Genomic DNA, 17,845 nt, shown 5'->3' with positions numbered 1-17,845 from the left:
GGGGCGTTCCTGCCTTACGAATTTATTAACTTTTTTCACTAAGGTATTTGAGGAGGTAGATCATGGTAATGAATATGATATTGTGTATATGGACTTCAGTAAGGCTTTTGACAGGGTCCCACATCAGAGACTATTGAGGAAAATAAAGGCACAGGGAATAGGAGGAGAAATTTTTTCCTGGATAGAGGCATGGTTGACAAATAGGCAGCAGAGAGTTTGCATAAATGGGGAGAAATCAGAGTGGGGAAGCGTCACGAGCGGTGTTCCACAGGGGTCAGTGTTGGGCCCCCTGCTGTTCACAATCTACATAAACGACATAGATGAGGGCATAAAGAGCGACATCGGCAAGTTTGCCGATGACACCAAAATAGGCCGTCGAATTCATTCTGACGAGGACATTCGAGCACTCCAGGAAGATTTGAATAGACTGATGCAGTGGTCGGAGAAGTGGCAGATGCAGTTTAATATAGACAAATGCAAAGTTCTAAATGTTGGACAGGACAATAACCATGCCACATATAAACTAAATAATGTAGATCTTAATATTACGGATTGCGAAAAAGATTTAGGAGTTCTGGTTAGCAGTAATCAGAAACCAAGACAACAGTGCATAAGTGTTCGCAATAAAGCTAATAGAATCCTTGGCTTCATATCAAGAAGCATAAATAATAGGAGTCCTCAGGTTGTTCTTCAACTCTATACATCCTTGGTTAGGCCTCATTTAGATTATGCTGCACAGTTTTGGTCACCGTATTACAGAATGGATATAAATTCTCTGGAAAATGTACAAAGGAGGATGACAAAGTTGATCCCATGTATCAGAAACCTTCCCTATGAGGATAGATTAAGGGCCCTGAATCTGCACTCTCTAGAAAGACATAGAATTAGGGGGGATATGATTGAGGTGTATAAATGGAAGACAGGAATAAATAAAGGGGATGTAAATAGTGTGCTGAAAATATCTAGCCTAGACAGGACTCGCAGCAATGGTTTTAAGTTGGAAAAATTCAGATTCAGGAAGGATATAGGAAAGTACTGGTTTGGTAATAGAGTTGTGGATGAGTGGAACAAACTCCCAAGTACCGTTATAGAGGCCAGAACGTTGTGTAGCTTTAAAAATAGGTTGGATAAATACATGAGTGGATGTGGGTGGGTGTGAGTTGGACCTGATAGCTTGTGCTACCAGGTCAGTTGCCGTGTTCCTCCCTTAAGTCAATGTGACCTGACCTGACCTGACTAGGTTGGGTGCATTGGCTTAAGCCGGTAGGAGACTTGGACCTGCCTCGCATGGGCCAGTAGGCCTTCTGCAGTGTTCCTTCGTTCTTATGTTCTTATGTTATGGTTCTAGCAAGCTTTAGGACTGAATCCAAAGGTTCTAGGCTTAAGTAATGGTTCTAGCAAGCTTTAGGACTGAATCCAAAGGTTCTAGGCTTAAGTAATGGTTCTAGCAAACTTTAGGACTGAATCCAAAGGTTCTAGGTTTAAGGAATGGTTCTAGCAAGCTCTAGGACTAAATCCAAAGGTTCTTTTAACTTCTGAGATCCTAAGAAAGGTTCTAGTCAGTTCTAGGTTCTCACGGAACCATTTTGAATATTCAGAGTTCTCTTTGTCCTGCCCAGAACTCCGAGATTAATATTGCTCCCACTGACCAATTTTAATTAATAGTTTTTCCTTCTGTGATGGTAGAGATTTTTTTTAATTTAACCCGTAAACGGTCCAAACGTATATATACGTTTTTTCAACATTTGAAAGTATGTAAAAAAAGTAGATCTTCTTTTTGTTTTTTTACATTTGAAAATGTGTAAAAAAAACTTTGATCTACTTTTTTTTTTGTTATATTTGAAAATGTGTAAAAAAAACGTAGATCTACTTTTGTAGCGCTACACATGTGAACGTAGATCTGCTGGGACCGTTTACGGGTCAAAATTCGCCTTAGGCTGGCACAGAGTTGGAGGTCTGGGAGCCATTTGGCACATCGGCAATATTGCCAAGTTTGGGGCCTATTTTAGGCTTATTTCATTGCTAAATCAGACCAAAGTCCTAGCTGGTTCACTAACGTTTCTTCAGGTCTGTCGATTGAGGACAAGAAATTGAGAATTCACTCATCACAACTATGTAAAGTGGCCAGAATTCGGCAATTTAGTCATTTTTTCACATAATTTAAAAAATATCCAGTTTAAAATAGTCAATAATAAACAGTGTAGACATTGCTGGCACTAATATTTACTCTGTTCATTAATTACTTCCTTAGACCTCTCCTATGTTACACTTAACTTCCATTTTGAATTCTTAATCACACAAATATGGAAGATTTTGTCTATTTCTTGGAAAATATAATATAACCAGGAATGATTGTTCATGGTTTACAGTGTCTAAATGAATTAGGCCTATTAAAATCCTATAAAAGGAGCTCGGGGGTTAAGAGGGCCTTACCCACCTCCTGGAAAATCAGCAAAACTCTAATATTTCTACTATTTTCAACCCAATTTCAAGCTACTTCCGGTCTGGAAATTACTCAAAATTACCTCTGTCAGTAGTTTTCGTTGATTCTATCAAATAAACAAGAAACCGCCAACCATAAAACATATCCCAAAAACACCCGAAAGTTGCTATTTTAAACCAGACATGCAATCCCAGTTTTCCGTCTCCCATCATGCACTGTACGAGGCAGGATTGTTTTACACGATACACACTTCACAGACCCAGTCTCATATCTAGGCCAAAATTCACATCTCACAGCTTATCTGAGTGAGCCGAGTTCATGACTTAAAAATCTAGGTGAGGGTTCCTTAGCTCAGTGACGTAGATCTACGTGATGGACACTGGAAGGGTCTTTGGGGCCCAGTCCCTGGACCCATTATGTACCTCTGTAATGTTGAGGTACAGTCCCTGGACCCATTATGTACCTCTGTAATGTTGAGGTACAGTCCCTGGACCCATTATGTACCTCTGTAATGTTGAGGTACAGTCCCTGGACCCATTATGTACCTCTGTAATCTTTTGACTACCGCCCACAGGATGGGTATGGGGTGCATAATAAACATATTAAACTAAACTAACTGAAAGGGTTTTAAGTTCTAGCCTCATAGAACAAGGTTCGAACATGTTATAATACTTTCTATGGATTAAGGAATAATTGAAGCTCAAATCTATTTGTGGTCTAGTAGAGTTATGGTCTGGCAGAGCTCAAGCAGTCTTAGAGCTGATGTCCTCTAGATGGAAATGCCATTCCACTAATACCTTCTAAGAAGCTGTAACACTAAAACCTAATACCCTCTAACACTTTCTAGTAACTACCTAACAACCACCTAACACTCATTAGCTCCCTTTAACTACCACTAACAGCTACTAACACCTCAAACATCCACTTTCCACCTAAGACCTCTGACATCATCTAAGAACCACCTAATAGCCATGAAGACCCTTTAACCACTATTTAAAATCCTCTAACAACTAACACCCTTTAACTTCCCCTAACACCCTCTAACAACCACCTAACAGCTACTAACAGCACTGTATTTTTCACACAGCAATCTTGATGCCACCAGCGGGACGGATGCTGCGGTCTCCCAAGATGATCTCTGCCTCAGATAAACCCTTCAACCAGTTGGTTTATAGTGGAGCTGTTTCAGACATGCCCCCACTGTTCTCCGTTGCTGTTGTCCTCTCCGTAATGCTATGTTAAAGAATACATAATATGTATTTGGTCTATCCTATGGGGTGTATCCTATGAGGTCTATCCTAAGATGATGAGATAACTAGGTCACCCTTTCCCCTTATATTCACTATTCTTGTTATCCTTCTCTCTGCAGTCATATTATATTGAAGAACACTTTAACTAAGTGTATCCACTGTTATTGTTGTTATCGAGAGACCAGGATTTGATTACACATCCAGCGTGACACCATCAAAATTTGTTCCTTGCCTTTCATATTCCCGCCCAGGGGTGACTGGGCAACCTGTGGGTTTAGCATCTTGCTAGGGGTCTAAGAAGGATGCTTTTGTATTGCCTAACAGGGGTTCAAATCATGGCTCCTTTGGGTGTATATACATTTACATCTTTCAATATAATCTCCATGAGGAAGTGGAACAGAATTCTTCCTCTGTAAGCCATGTGTGTTGTAAGAGGCAACTAAAATGCCAGGAGCAAGGAGCTAGTAACCCCTTCTCCTGTACAAATTACTAAATTTAAAAAGAAAAACTTTTGTTTTTCTTTTTGGGCCACCCTGCCTTGGTGGGATACGGCCGGTTTGTTGAAAAAAAAAAAATATATGTATAATTTATAGGTAATTCTTCCTCCATAAGCCATGCGTGTCGTAAGAGGCTACTAAAATGCCAGGAGCAAGGGGCTAGTAACCGCTTCTCCTGTATATATTACTAAATTTAAATGGAGAAACTTTCGTTTGTCCGTTTGGGCCACCCCGCCTCAGTGGGATACGGCTGGTGTGTTGAAAGAAAGAAAGAAAGAAGAAAGAATTTATAGGTAGTAGGCTGGTAGACAGCAACCGCCCAGGGAGGTACTACCGTCCTGCCAAGTGAGTGTAGAACACAAACCTGTAATTGTTTTACATGATGGTAGGATTGCTGTCTTTTCATATAATTTTATATTGTTGATGTTTTCATTAGTAGCTAAAATGAAATTTCATCCTTTATATTATTATTTGACTTATTATACAGGTCAGCCATCACTAATCCAGCAATCCCTAGTCCAGTTCCATTGCTAATCTGGCACAATTTGGCTAGTGTAATTTCAAATTTCCTGGATCGCCTCACCAACCTGCTGCTACTGGCTGCATAAACACTGTACATGTCACTTGTAAACAAAGGCAAGCCATTCCAATTTGTTTTTCTCCATTTGTTATAACCTGCTCACGTTAACCCCAGCCATGGTTCCACTGGATGAAGGAAATGCTTCTCATTGCGTAAAGCACAAACACCGTACATTGTCTTCTGAAAAAATTTGACAGCAGTGTGTCTGTGAGAAGTTTGTGTGAATTATACAACACTGGCTCTTCCACAGTTTATGATATAAGCAAACAAACGAAAATTAGTCAGTTTCTTTGCTAACAGTGATTCAAAGAAACAGATCATACCAGGGGCGGGATTTGAACCCGCGGTCAGAGAGTCTCAAAACTCCAGACCATCGCGTTAGCCACTGGACCAGCTAGCCACAATAAGAAACAGATGTGTAAAAGGAAAACAATGAAGGAATGAAAAAGTTCAGAACTAGATCAGGGTCTGATGAAGTGGTTTAGGCTACGTGTGAGCGAAGATGTTGAGCTGTAAATTTCAGCTCTTCACTTTGAAAGCGGCAATGATGAACGTTCTTGTGGAAGTCAAATTGGTTAGCTTTATTAACCCTTTCAATGTTGGCCCCATTGTATCACAGCTCTGAAGCCAGTGTCAGGCCCGTAGTATGATGCCATGAGCTCGGCTCACTCAGATGAGATGTGACCGGTAAATTTGGACCTAGATATCAGAGAATGGGTCTGTGTGGTAAGCGTGTACTATGTAAAAAAAAAAAATCCTGTAACATGCAGTGCATGAGGGAAAAAACTGATATTGTTTTTGATGTAAAACAGCAAATTTTGCAGTGTATTTTTGTATGGTTTTGATGGTTGTATTCTCGGTTTCTTGGTCTCATTAGATAGAATGGAAGATATATTACAGAAATAAAGATAATCTTGATTGGTTTCAGGATGCAAAGTACTTGACATCGAGCTGAAAGTAGCGGAAATGTTCAATTTTTACTGATGTTCAAGGGTAAGTAAATCAGTCAAGTGTTCAGTACATGTTCAACTAGCCAGTCTGATATGCGGTCACGAATGGGTGGACATTATTTATACAATTATTACATTAATGCAGTAGTCTCCATAACAATAAATCTTCTGTTTTTTGTGTGAATAAAAATTCAGAATAGAAAGCAATATAAGAGGGGCCTGGAGATGTGACTGGTGAACAGAGAAAATGTTATTTTAATGCCAGGAATGTCTGCATTGTTTATTCTGGACACTATTTTGAAATCGGGGCTCTTTTGAAATTTGTGTGAAATTGGCCAAATTACTGATTTCTGATCACTTTATTTGGTAGTTGAAATAGGTAAATGGGCAGTTTCTTGTATTCAGTCAACAGAATAGAAGGAATACTAGCAAAATAGCTATGAGTTTGGTTGGCTGGAACAATGGAATTGGGCAAAAATAGGGCATAAAGTGGGCAAAAATCGCTGATGCTTAAATATCACCAACTTTACAAGAGCATAATTCCGTAAATTTTCCATCAAATTTCATACTTTTGGTTTGGTTGCTCTCAGGAAAAGTCTCTCTCTCATTTCATGAGGTAAAATTTTTTTTTTTTTTTTAAATTCTTCAACACTGGAAGCAAGTTTGCCAGCAGGAGTCATGATAATGAAAGAGTTAAACAACTTGTACTGATTTATGGGGTATTTTAAAGATAGCACGAGATAATTAGCTGTTGGGTAAAGTGTATTCTAGGCTAATTACCCTGTAATCTGGCAAAAATCATTAATCTGGCACCCTACAGGTCCCAATTATGCCAGATTAGTGATGGTCAACCTGTATTGGCCTATGCATGTAGGATGAAATAGTTACACCTCTCATTGTGCTTGCTATTGGTGGGTTTTGATTGGCTGCCAGCATTTGCAGCTACCTGCCCGCTTATTAAGCAGTTCGAACCAGGTGGTACCTTGTACTAGTAACATGACGTTGGAGCTGCTGGGCCTGCCTCACTCTGGCTGCTGTTCGTGGAGGAAACAGATCTTGTCTTTCTGCTCTGTCATTTTGTGTCATTTAGACTGTTTTGGTAGAGTATGTCTCCATTGGTGAGCCGGGACATACATCTCGTAAGTCTCTGCAACTCTGTTCAAAGAATATTTAGACTGTGATATTTGACATTTCCAGAGATTGTGTATCGTGGAGATACTATATCTCTGGTCCCAAGTTAAACTCTCGACCTACAATGTTCCGGCATCTACGCACTGTTGTAGTTGGGGAATTGGAATTGCTGTACTTAGTTTCAGTAATAAGGGAGTTTTATGCCTTCCGGGAGAATATGCTGATGGTCTCCCAGTTAAGATCTTTGTCTCCTTGTTCCTTGTCTGACACAGTACTACTCTCTGCTGTTTCGAACATTACTGTAATTTGGCGAATGGTTCATCATATTGTTCAAGCAAACTGTTTGATTGCCTTGATGGTGGAAAAGTTAGATTATTTAGGGACTTGTTATGGTCAGTGTCATTCTAAGTCAAATCTTACCGAGTCATACCGAGCACATACACTCACACACGCTTATACACATACAGGGTTACTTGCTTATACAGTGGACCCCCGGTTAACGATATTTTTTCACTCCATAAGTATGTTCAGGTGCCAGTACTTACCGAATTTGTTCCCATAAGGAATATTGTGAAGTAGATTAGTCCATTTCAGACCCCCAAACATACACGTACAAATGCACTTACATAAATACACTTACATAATTGGTCGCATTCGGAGGTAATCGTTATGCGGGGGTCCACTGTATTTCTCAAGCGATAGTGAGTGAATATCATAGCAATGTACCTGATAGTACTTATTAAGAGTACTGAAGTGTACAGTTTATCTGAAGTGTCTATAACACCATTTGTAAAGCACAGAATAAGTATTTATTTATTTATTTATTTAATGTCTTTGCAAACAGTACATTAAGATTGTCTAGTGGCTAACGCGACGGGCTGGAGTTTTGAGAGACTATGACCGCGGGTTCAATCCCGGCCGGGGGTATGGTTTATATATAATAGTGGGTTACAATACAAAGAGAGCCTCTATTATGCCTTGGCATTATGGGCCAACTTAACATTATTGGCTTACAGTCTACTTAATACTAAGGAGTAGTATATCATAGTTGTACATTAGGATATTAATTATTTCATAGTTTACAGTAGAATATTAATTATAAATGAATCAAAATTTGTATAATACAAAGATATATTTATATTCTAAAATGCTTTTGTGAAAACAATGATTCAAATATATTCCTGTCAACAATGGATTAAAGGTTCGATGTGATTGTTGAAGTTATGATGTGGGAGTACATAGGTGAGTAAGTGTGTACTGAGTATTTAGTCTAGGGTGATTAAGTGGCTTTTGAGAAGATTCTTAAATTGATTTTCAGACTGGGTTACTTTAATATCTTCTGGTAATGAATTCCATATTTTGGGGCCCTTTATGTGCATAGAGTTTTTACACAGTGTGATATGGACAAGAGGTATATCAAAAAGAGATCTGTGTCTTGTGTTGTGGTCATGTGTCCTGTTTAGGTTGGTGAGAAGTTTGAGTGGAGGGTTTATATTTGCGTGTATTGTTCTGTGTATGTAGTAGGCACATGAATAAGTATGAATGTTCTTAATTAATGGTAAGCAAATTCAGACTTTTGAAAATTGGTGGAGTATGCTGGCGGGAGTGGGAATTTGTTAACATTCTTACTGCTGCCTTTTGCTGGGTTATTAGGGGTTTTAGGTGACTGGATGTTGTTGATCCCCATGCACAAATTACATATGTAAGATAAGGGTATATAAGTGAGTGGTACAGTGCCAGGAGAGTTGATTGTGGAACGTAGTACCTTAACTTTGATAGTATGCCAACAGTCTTGGAGATTTTCTTGGTGATTTGTTGTATGTGTGTCTGGAACTTAAGGCTACTGTCAAGGTGGATACCTAGGAATTTTCCCTCTGTGAGTCTTGTGACTGATGATCCATTTAGCGTAATGTTAATTGGATCATTTGCAGCTTTGTTTCCAAACTGAATGAAATAGGTTTTATCAGTGTTCAAGGTAAGTTTGTTAGTCATCATCCAGGCAGATATTTTCTGTAATTCAGCATTGACTGTCTTTGCTAGTATGACTGTGTTTGGGTGGGAAAAGACATATGTAGTGTCATCTGCAAGTAACATGGGTTTGAGTAGCTGTGATGCATTAGGTAGATCACTGATGTAGATGAGAAAGAGGAGTGGTCCAAGGACGCTTCCTTGTGGGACTCCTACTGTGCTTGGTTGGGTGGAGGAGTTTGCATCATTTGCATACACATATTGAGTTCTGTTACTAAGGTATGATTTTTAGGTATGACAAGTATAAGATATACTGCAAGATAAGTGTTGGAGCTTATCTCCTTAATTATTCCAAGTATATTAATTTCAATTACAACCCAGACACGTTTGTTTTTACAGATCTCAACATTTATTTAATTGGTTTATATACATCCAGTTGTGATCACAAAGCGCCATTGAGAAGCCACTTAATTTTAACAGGATAACTGGACTAGGATATAGTACACTGACAAGCTGTTGCAAAATCAGAAATAGGCTGGATACTAGAGGGTAATCAATAGTATTCTCTGGAGGTGTCTATACATTATAGAAGTTGCATATTGTAACATACACTGTGAGTGAATATATACTGAGAGTATATACACTTGCTGCCATCTAGTATACGCCTACTCTGCCAGACCCTTCCTAGTCCTCACTACCACACCACTCACTGGGCAATAGGCTTGGCATGCCTAGCACCGAACTACACTACTCTGTAACATTACACAAATAAAGCCTAAGCCTCACCAAGATGTATTTTTACCCCACAAAAAGAAAGGCCTATATGGTCTATAAATTTAAAGTCTGATGCACTACCATCCAACCTGAGCCTCTGATAGGAAGGAATTGGAGGTAATACTTTAACCCAGCTGAACTTCTGTTGACCCAAGAGCTTTATCAGTAGACATATTCTTACCCCCTGCCACCCTGCCTTGGTGGGAATCGGCCAGTGTGATAATAAAAAAAAAAAAAATATATTCTTACCCCCTCCCTCAAGGCTACATCCTCTATCAACTCAAAAAATAAGTTGTAATAAACTGTCGAGGAACAAATGGACTTGTAATAAACTGTCGAGGAACAAATGGACTTGTAATAAACTGTCGAGGAACAAATGGACTGTCAATTTAGCAACCGTGGTTTGAGCCTCCTGTATCCCTCTTTTTATTCATCGACAGTTGTTTTTACAACTTAATTTGAGTTGATATATGATATAGCCTTAAGGGAGGTAAGAATAGATCTATTGTTACAGCTCCTGGATGGAGGAAAGGAGTACAGCATTACCTCAAATCCTTCCTATTAGAGGCCTGGATTAGCTTAGACAGTGTCGGACTGTCAATTTAAGGACTGTGGTTCAAGCCCCTCATCCACCATTCTGTTCATTCCTTAACAGCTGTTTGTTCATGGGCCTGTATACTTGGTGGCAGCAGTGTTTGTCATTGTGTTGTGTTCAGAGGGGAAGGAAGATAGAAGTAATGTTTTCATAAGCCAATGCAAGCAACATCTACTTATCAACAAGCTATCCTGATGTTGCATCTGCAGCATCCATCATCCAGGAAAAAAGATGGAGTGCCACCCAACCCCCAGCAAGACTCCCTTTGTGCAGTGACTGCCCTGCCAAAGCCTCCCAATTTGCTCCATTTTTTTAGTGCACGTCCCTCCAGTTTGCTCCAACATTTCTTTAGTACTTACCCCTCCTTGATTCCTTTCCCTCTCATTAAAAAGTGTAAGACATCCCATCTGTTGTCCCCCACACCATCTTGCAGACAATGCAGGAAGGAGGGTTGTAGTACCTCCTCCCCTACAAGGCTCCCTGCAAACAGTAGCTACCTTGCTGAGGCTCTCAGTTTACTCCAACTTTTTTTAAGCATGTGCCACTCCTGGATTCCCTTCCCTCACATTAGTTTATATTTTGCCCATTGTACGAGCAATTTAACCCTTTGACTGCCGCAGGCCCCTTCCTGAAACTGTCATTCTATGTCGATAAATTTTTGAAAAAAAAAATTATTTTTTCTTATGAAATGATAGAGAATCTTTTCCCGATGGTAATGACACCAAAAGTTTGAAATTTGGTCAAAAACTCAGGGAATTACGCTCCCACGAAGTTAGTGGTCTCGGCAACATATGCGTATCAGCGATTTCGCCGACTTTGAGCCCTGTTTTCAGCCAATTCCGTTGTTCTAGTTGACCAAACTCATAGCTATTTCTTTAGAACTCCATTTTATCTATCAGCTGAGTACAAGAAACCGTCCATTTACCAATTTGAACTACCCAGTATAGCAGTCAGAAATTGGCAATTTGGCCAATTTCACGCAAATTAAAAAAGATGCCAATTTCAAAATAGGGTCCAGAATAAACAAGGTAGACATTCTTGGCACTAAAATAACATATCCTCTGTTCATTAGTCACATCTCTAGGCCCCTCTTATATTATTATTGCTTTCTATTTTTATTTTTTATTCATACAAAAAAATACAAAATTTACTATTATGCAGACAACTGCATTATTGTAAAAATGGTATAAATAATATCAGTGCACTAGTGAAAGAATATTAGACTCCCCAGTTGACGTGTATTGGACGTGTGGTGTGATTTGTTTACTCCTGAACATTGGTAAAACTCGAACATTTCCGCTACTTTGAGCTCAGTTTCAAGGTCGTTTTCATCGTCAAAGTAATGAAAATCATCTCTATTTTTGTAATATGTTTTCCATTTTATCACCTAAGACCATGAAAACGCGAATACAACGATAAATACTATACGAAAATACACCTCAGAGTCGGCGCTTTAATCCAAAAAAACGATCAGTTTTTTTTTTCTCATTACGCACTGTGTTCTGCAGGATTTTTTTTATGTGGTGCACACTGAACACACAGACCCTTTCTCTCACATGTGGGCCTACCAGCTTTCTCCCGCTTGATTTGAAGCTGCTAGAATTATTGAGTATATATACGTCAGAAACAGTGGCTCGTAAGACGTATTTATACGGCGTAAACAGTCAGAGGGTTAAGGGTCATATAGTGCCAAGACAAACAGTGTCAACCAGAGTCAGTCTGAGAAAAGGGAAGATAATGCCAGTGTCTTGGATCAAGGGCCCCTCACAGGCACCAAGACACCTACTGTCAAGTGACACCAGAGGTTCCTCACAGGCACCAAGACACCTACTGTCCAGTGACACCAGAGGTTCCTCACAGGCACCAAGACACCTACTGTCCAGTGACACCAGAGGTTCCTCACAGGCACCAAGACACCTAATGTCCAGTGACACCAGAGGTTCCTCACAGGCACCAAGACACCTACTGTCCATTGACACCAGAGGTTCCTCACAGGCACCAAGACACCTACTGTCCAGTGACACCAGACACTGATCAGTTTTGTTATTGTTTTTTATTAACACATCAGCCATTTTCCACCAAGGCAGGGTGGCTTGCCACTTGCACTACAGTTAAGAAAAACTTTCACCATCATTCACTCCATCACTGTCTTGCTAGAGGCACACTTGCACTACAGTTATAAAACTGCAACATTAACACCCCTCCCTCAGAGTGCAGATCCAGTTATTCTACAAAAATTACAATTAATGAAAGCTTCTAAGAATACAGTTGCCCTCCACTTTGGTGAGTTCCACTTTCACGAGCTTCAAACATTGGCAAATGCCCAGCTGCCCAACCATATTTACCAAACAGATGTGGGAAAAAGTATGGGAAAACACTTCCTGCCGTGTCCCTACTACCCTCCCTCTTACCCCCTCAACTGGCAGCCCGCCAGTCTGCCACTCGGTCATTGTCCAGTTACTGTTTGTGTCCTACCGTACACGTGTGTTTGTGGTGGTGGTACAAGTATGGCCCCCAAGCAAGCAGCAACCGCTATTAATGAGCCAACCCCTAAGCGCTCAAAGAAAGTCATGAATCTGGAGGAGAAAGTGAAATTGCTAGACAACTGTAGGGCAGGTTATTTGAGCAATTCTGCCATTGGAAAATTATTTAATGTAAACAAAAGCACAGTGTGCTCTATCAAGAAAAATGAGGCAAAGATAAGGGCAGCATCTACTGCTCCTCTCTCAGTCAAGCAAGTGTCACGAGTATGAAACAGTGTGACGTCTAAGATGGAATCAGCATTATTTGTGTGGATTTCAGACTAATATAGAAAAGGAAATCCCATAGATAGTGCGATTTGTGCAAGGGGAAAGACTTTGATATGTTTTCAAGTGATGAGGCTAGCACCGTGCAGAACCAGGACGTCCTACCATCACCCATCCTGACTTCCTAGCAAGTAAAGGATGATTTGATATATTTAAGAGATGGTTCTACCTGCACACCCTGAAGATGAGTGGAGAATCAGGTTCAGCAGATCATGTTTCGGCAAGGCTAGTTTGTGGTAAAGGGTTCAAGGACATGCAGGAGGGTGAGGTGAGAGAACTGGTTGAAGAACATGCACTGGGCCTAAATGATGAATTGTTGGAGATTGTGCAGGCAGAGAATGAGGATGAAGAAGAGGAGTGTGTTGCTGAGGTCGATCAACCTCATGCCCTGACCCTTGAAAAACTAGGACAAGCAATGAGAACGGCAGCACATCTCAAACAATTTTTTTACGACACAGACCCATTAATGTTGAGGACTTTGAAGGTGATGAGCGACATTGGTAGGAGCACAATTCCCTACAAAACTTTGTAGATATGAAGAGGAAAAGGTCTCAGTTGCCCATCACAATGTTCTTCACAAGGAAGCCTGCTACTACCCCTGCCACTACCCCTGCCACTACCCCTGCCACTACCCCTGCCGGTACCCCTGCCACTACCCCTGCCACTACCCCTGCCACTACCCCTGCCACTACCCCTACTGGTACCCCTGCCACTACTCCTGCCACTACCCCTGCCACTACCCCTGCCACTACCCCTGCCACTACCCCTGCCACTACCCCTGCCACTACCCCTGCCACTACCCCTGCCACTACCCCTGCCACTACCCCTGCCACTACCCCTGCCACTACCCCTGCCGATACCCCTGCCGATACCCCTGCCACTACCCCTGCCACTACCCCTGCCAGTACCCTTGCCGATACCCCTGCCACTACCCCTGCCACTACCCCTGCCACTATCCCTGCCACTACCCCTGCCACTACCCCTGCCACTACCCCTGCCAATACCCCTGCCAATACCCCTGCCACTACCCCTGCCAATACCCCTGCCGATACCCCTGCCGATACCCCTGCCGATACCCCTGCCACTACCCCTGCCACTACCCCTGCCGATACCCCTGCCGATACCCCTGCCACTACCCCTGCCGATACCCCTGCCACTACCCCTGCCACTACCCCTGCCACTACCCCTGCCACTACCCCTGCCACTACCCCTACCGCCTCACCTGAACCTCAACCTGTGGCAGAATCTGACTCCGTTGCTAACTCTGACTCTAACAATGTCGGCAGTGGAGTTAGAATCCACACACTAGACTCATCATGCCATGCAGTTACACTCCATATAATCACCTCCATTCAACTGTCATCAGTAATTGCATGACTAACTATCATCATCATCATCATCGTCATCGTCCTCATCATCACAAGTCATCAGAGTTTCTGCTTAACCTTACAAGTGGTGAGTGTTTTGTTTGTTCATTATTTGTTATTAAACCATAACACGTACATAAAATATTTTATATTTTCATGTGTTTTATGATTGTTCATGATTCAATAGGTTAAGGAAGCAGTATTGTTAGGCTAAGTAAATGCTATTATTATTTTCCCTACAATATATTTGTGCATCAAAACGTTTGCAAATGTTACAGTATTGTATTATTATATTTCTTTCAACAAACCAGCCATATCCCACCAAGGATTATTATATTTCCCTACATCATATTTGCTCACCAAACATTCACGAATTTTCAAGATTCACGAGGTTCTTGATCCCCTAACTCTAGCAAATGTGGAGGACCTCCTGTACTGCTACCTTAGTGACACCAAGAAAACTTTCTTGAATGAGTACTTGTATGTACTGCAGATTCAAAATTCTGTAAATGAACAGACATTTGAAAGACTCAGTTTTATCTCCAAGTAATTTTTATGACTGTTGCTATCACATATATTTTCTGATCATACTACTAGCAAGATTTACCATCATTAATGGCTTGGTGTTTGTTTCAGTGACTTTGATTTTTGTGAGAAAACTTTTAAATATTGAACACTGGCATAATTTCTAAATAGTACGAAGTCTCAGGTGTTTCACTAAATTAAACTGATCTGCAAACACCTTTAGACATTCTGAAATTTAATATGGTTTCTCACCAGTATGAATTCTCATGTGTATACCTAAACTAGATTTCATGGAGAACTTTTTTAGACACTCTGAACATTGATATGGTTTCTCACCAGTATGAATTTTTGTGTGTTTAACTAAACTACATTTCATGGAGAACTTTTTCAGACACTCGGAACATTGATATGGTTTCTCACCAGTATGACTTTTCATGTGTGTTACTAAAATAGATTTTTGTGAGAACTTTTTCAGACACTCTGAACATTGATATGGTTTCTCTCCAGTATGAATTCTCATGTGTGGTACTAAACTAGATTTTGTTGTAAACCCTTTAAGACACTCTGAACACTGATATGGTTTCTCTCCAGTATGACTTCTCATGTGTTCTTCTAAATGAAATTTCATAGAAAACTCTTTTAGACATTCTGAACATTGATGTGGTTTCTTTCCAGTATGAATTCTCATGTGTTTTACCATACTAATTTTACTGGTAAACCCTTTTAGACACTCGGAACATCGATATGGTTTCTCTCCAGTGTGAATTTTCATGTGGTGTACAAAATAATTTTTATCTGAAAACTCTTTCAGACACACTAAACACTGATGTGGTTTCTTTCCAGTATGAATTATCATGTGTTTTACTAAACTAGATTTACTGGTAAAGTCTTTCAGACACACTAAACACTGATGTGGCTTCTTTCCAGTATGGACTGTCATGTGTCTTACTAAATATGATTTCATGGAGAACTCTTTTAAACACACTGAACATTGATGTAGTTTCTCTGTAGAATGAGTTCTCATGTGTTTTCTTAAATACGGTTTCATTGAAAATTGTTTTAGACACACTGAGCACTGATATGGTTTCTCTCTGGTATGAATTTTCATGTGTCTTATTAAATATTCTTTTTTTGAAAATACTTTCAAACACTTTAAACACCGAACTGTTTTTTTGTCTTCATTAACTGTTATCAATGATTCAAAATGAGAATTTTGTGAGGAATGTGAATATTGATGTAGTTTGTCTTCTGCGTCAACTGTAATGTGTGTTGCTGGAACACTTTCTTTTTCAAGTATTTTAGACATAGTGATCAATAACTTAACACTTTTATTATCAGGATTCCCCTAAATTAAAATTGCTTATTGTGTCAGGATTTTTCCATGGAAAAAATAATTTTTTCTTCAGGAATGGCAGAGAATCTTTTTCTTAAGGTCATTAATGCCAAAACATGAAATACGATGTAAACTTATGGAACTACAAAGGCACAAAGTTGACAGTCTGAGCATACTTTGAGTCTTAAATTAAACAAATTCCATTGCTCATTTTAAACAAATTCTTAGCCTTTTCGCTCTGGCGAAAGTGCACAAAAGTTAGTAATTTGATCATTTTTACACAAAATTCAAAAAATTCCTATTTGTAAACAAAAAATATACACAGTATTACAGCAGCTAAAGTAATGTATCCTCTGTTCATTAATTATGTCCCCAGGCCTCTATTTTCAATCCATCATACACACAAAATTAAAGCTTTACATTGTTTTTCAAACAAACAATAATCAAAAATAATTGTCATGGTTTATGGTACCTAAATAATTGAACCAGACTTAATAAAAACCCATAAAAAAAAGATAAGGGAAAGGTTGGGCTATTCCCTTCATGAAAATTGTCAACATTTGAATATTTCAAGATACTTCTGGTCCTGAAAGCGACCAAATTAATCATTTCAGTAGTATGATAACCATTTTATCAACTGATACCAAGAAACAGATATAAAATCATAGAAAAACATCCTAAAAAACACCTCAAAGTTATTTTAAATCAAACAGAAGGTCAGAGGCTTGTTTTCCTCATCATGCGCCGCATGGGGTAGGATTTCTTTTATGCTGTGTACACTCGCCGCAAAGACCAACTCTCACGTGTCTAGACCAAAATTTACTACTCTCAGCACATGTGAGGGCGGTGTGCTCAAAACAGATCTAAATGAGTGACACTGGGGCCAATAACGAAGATCTACACGAGTGACACTGGGGTCAATAATGAAAATCTACATGAGTGACACTGGGGTCAATAACGAAGATCTACACGAGTGACACTGGGGTCAATAATGAAAATCTACATGAGTGACACTGGGGTCAATAACGAAGATCTACACGAGTGACACTGGGGTCAATGAAAATCTACATGAGTGACACTGGGGTCAATAGCCTGAAGTATTGTCACTACAAGTACCAGCCTCTGTTATCAGGATGACCAGTAGTATTGGTACTAGAAGTACCAGCCTCTGCTACCAGGGTGACTAGTAGTATTGGTACTATGAGTACCAACTTCTGCTACCAGGATGACCTGCAGTATTGGTACTACGAGTACCAACTTCTGCTACCAGGATGACCTGCAAAAGAGAAACAACCGTTATAATCTTTTATTCAACTTTTACTTCAAGAATATCAACAACTTTTATGTTCACTATAAATATCTTAAGTAATACCTGTAATATTATTATTGTAATAGTTGTGGTATTATTATTGTAATAGTTGTGGTATTATTGTAATACTTTGCCTTTAAGGGGGGCTCCTTGTTGTGGTGAAGAGATTTGGTCTGAGGAATTGGAGCTTTTGGTCTTTTTACTCCAACTGAACCTAACTACCTTCCCTCCTCCCTTCCCCACCATAGCTTTCCTATTCCATCTCTTTTTCCCATCCCTCTCCCTCACCTGCAGTTTTACTTTTGGCCTTTGGGGT

The 17,845-nt window shown here is 39.9% G+C and overlaps 2 protein-coding genes across 2 annotated transcripts in view; one reads left to right on the top strand and one right to left on the bottom strand.

The window, feature by feature from the left end:
• The window catches only part of LOC128702548 (uncharacterized), a 49,106-nt gene extending 43,017 nt beyond the window's left edge, over positions 1-6,089 (top strand). Inside the window, exon 9 of the mRNA XM_070080987.1 lies at positions 3,531-6,089. Coding sequence (XP_069937088.1) covers positions 3,531-3,685 — 155 coding nt within the window. The 3' untranslated portion in view covers positions 3,686-6,089. The remainder of the gene's footprint in view (positions 1-3,530) is intronic.
• Positions 6,090-14,224: 8,135 nt separating this feature from the next.
• On the bottom strand, positions 14,225-17,494 carry LOC128702494 (gastrula zinc finger protein XlCGF57.1). Its single transcript, XM_070080986.1, has one exon. The coding sequence runs from the start codon at positions 16,191-16,193 to the stop codon at positions 15,123-15,125; it is 1,071 nt and encodes a 356-aa protein (XP_069937087.1). The 5' UTR covers positions 16,194-17,494; the 3' UTR covers positions 14,225-15,122.
• Between the last annotated feature and the right edge of the window lie 351 nt (positions 17,495-17,845).

This window comes from Cherax quadricarinatus, unplaced genomic scaffold (genome assembly GCF_038502225.1).
Source record: "Cherax quadricarinatus isolate ZL_2023a unplaced genomic scaffold, ASM3850222v1 Contig1415, whole genome shotgun sequence".
In the NCBI taxonomy this organism is placed as follows: domain Eukaryota; kingdom Metazoa; phylum Arthropoda; class Malacostraca; order Decapoda; family Parastacidae; genus Cherax; species Cherax quadricarinatus.
The sequence above is the reverse complement of the archived record's forward strand: the minus strand, read 5'-3'. Positions and strand labels throughout refer to the sequence as shown.

Coding starts and splice junctions, on each gene's coding strand:
- LOC128702494 (XM_070080986.1), bottom strand. CDS start 16,193: ATGTCTAAAATACTTGAAAAAGAAAGTGTTCCAGCAACACACATTACA.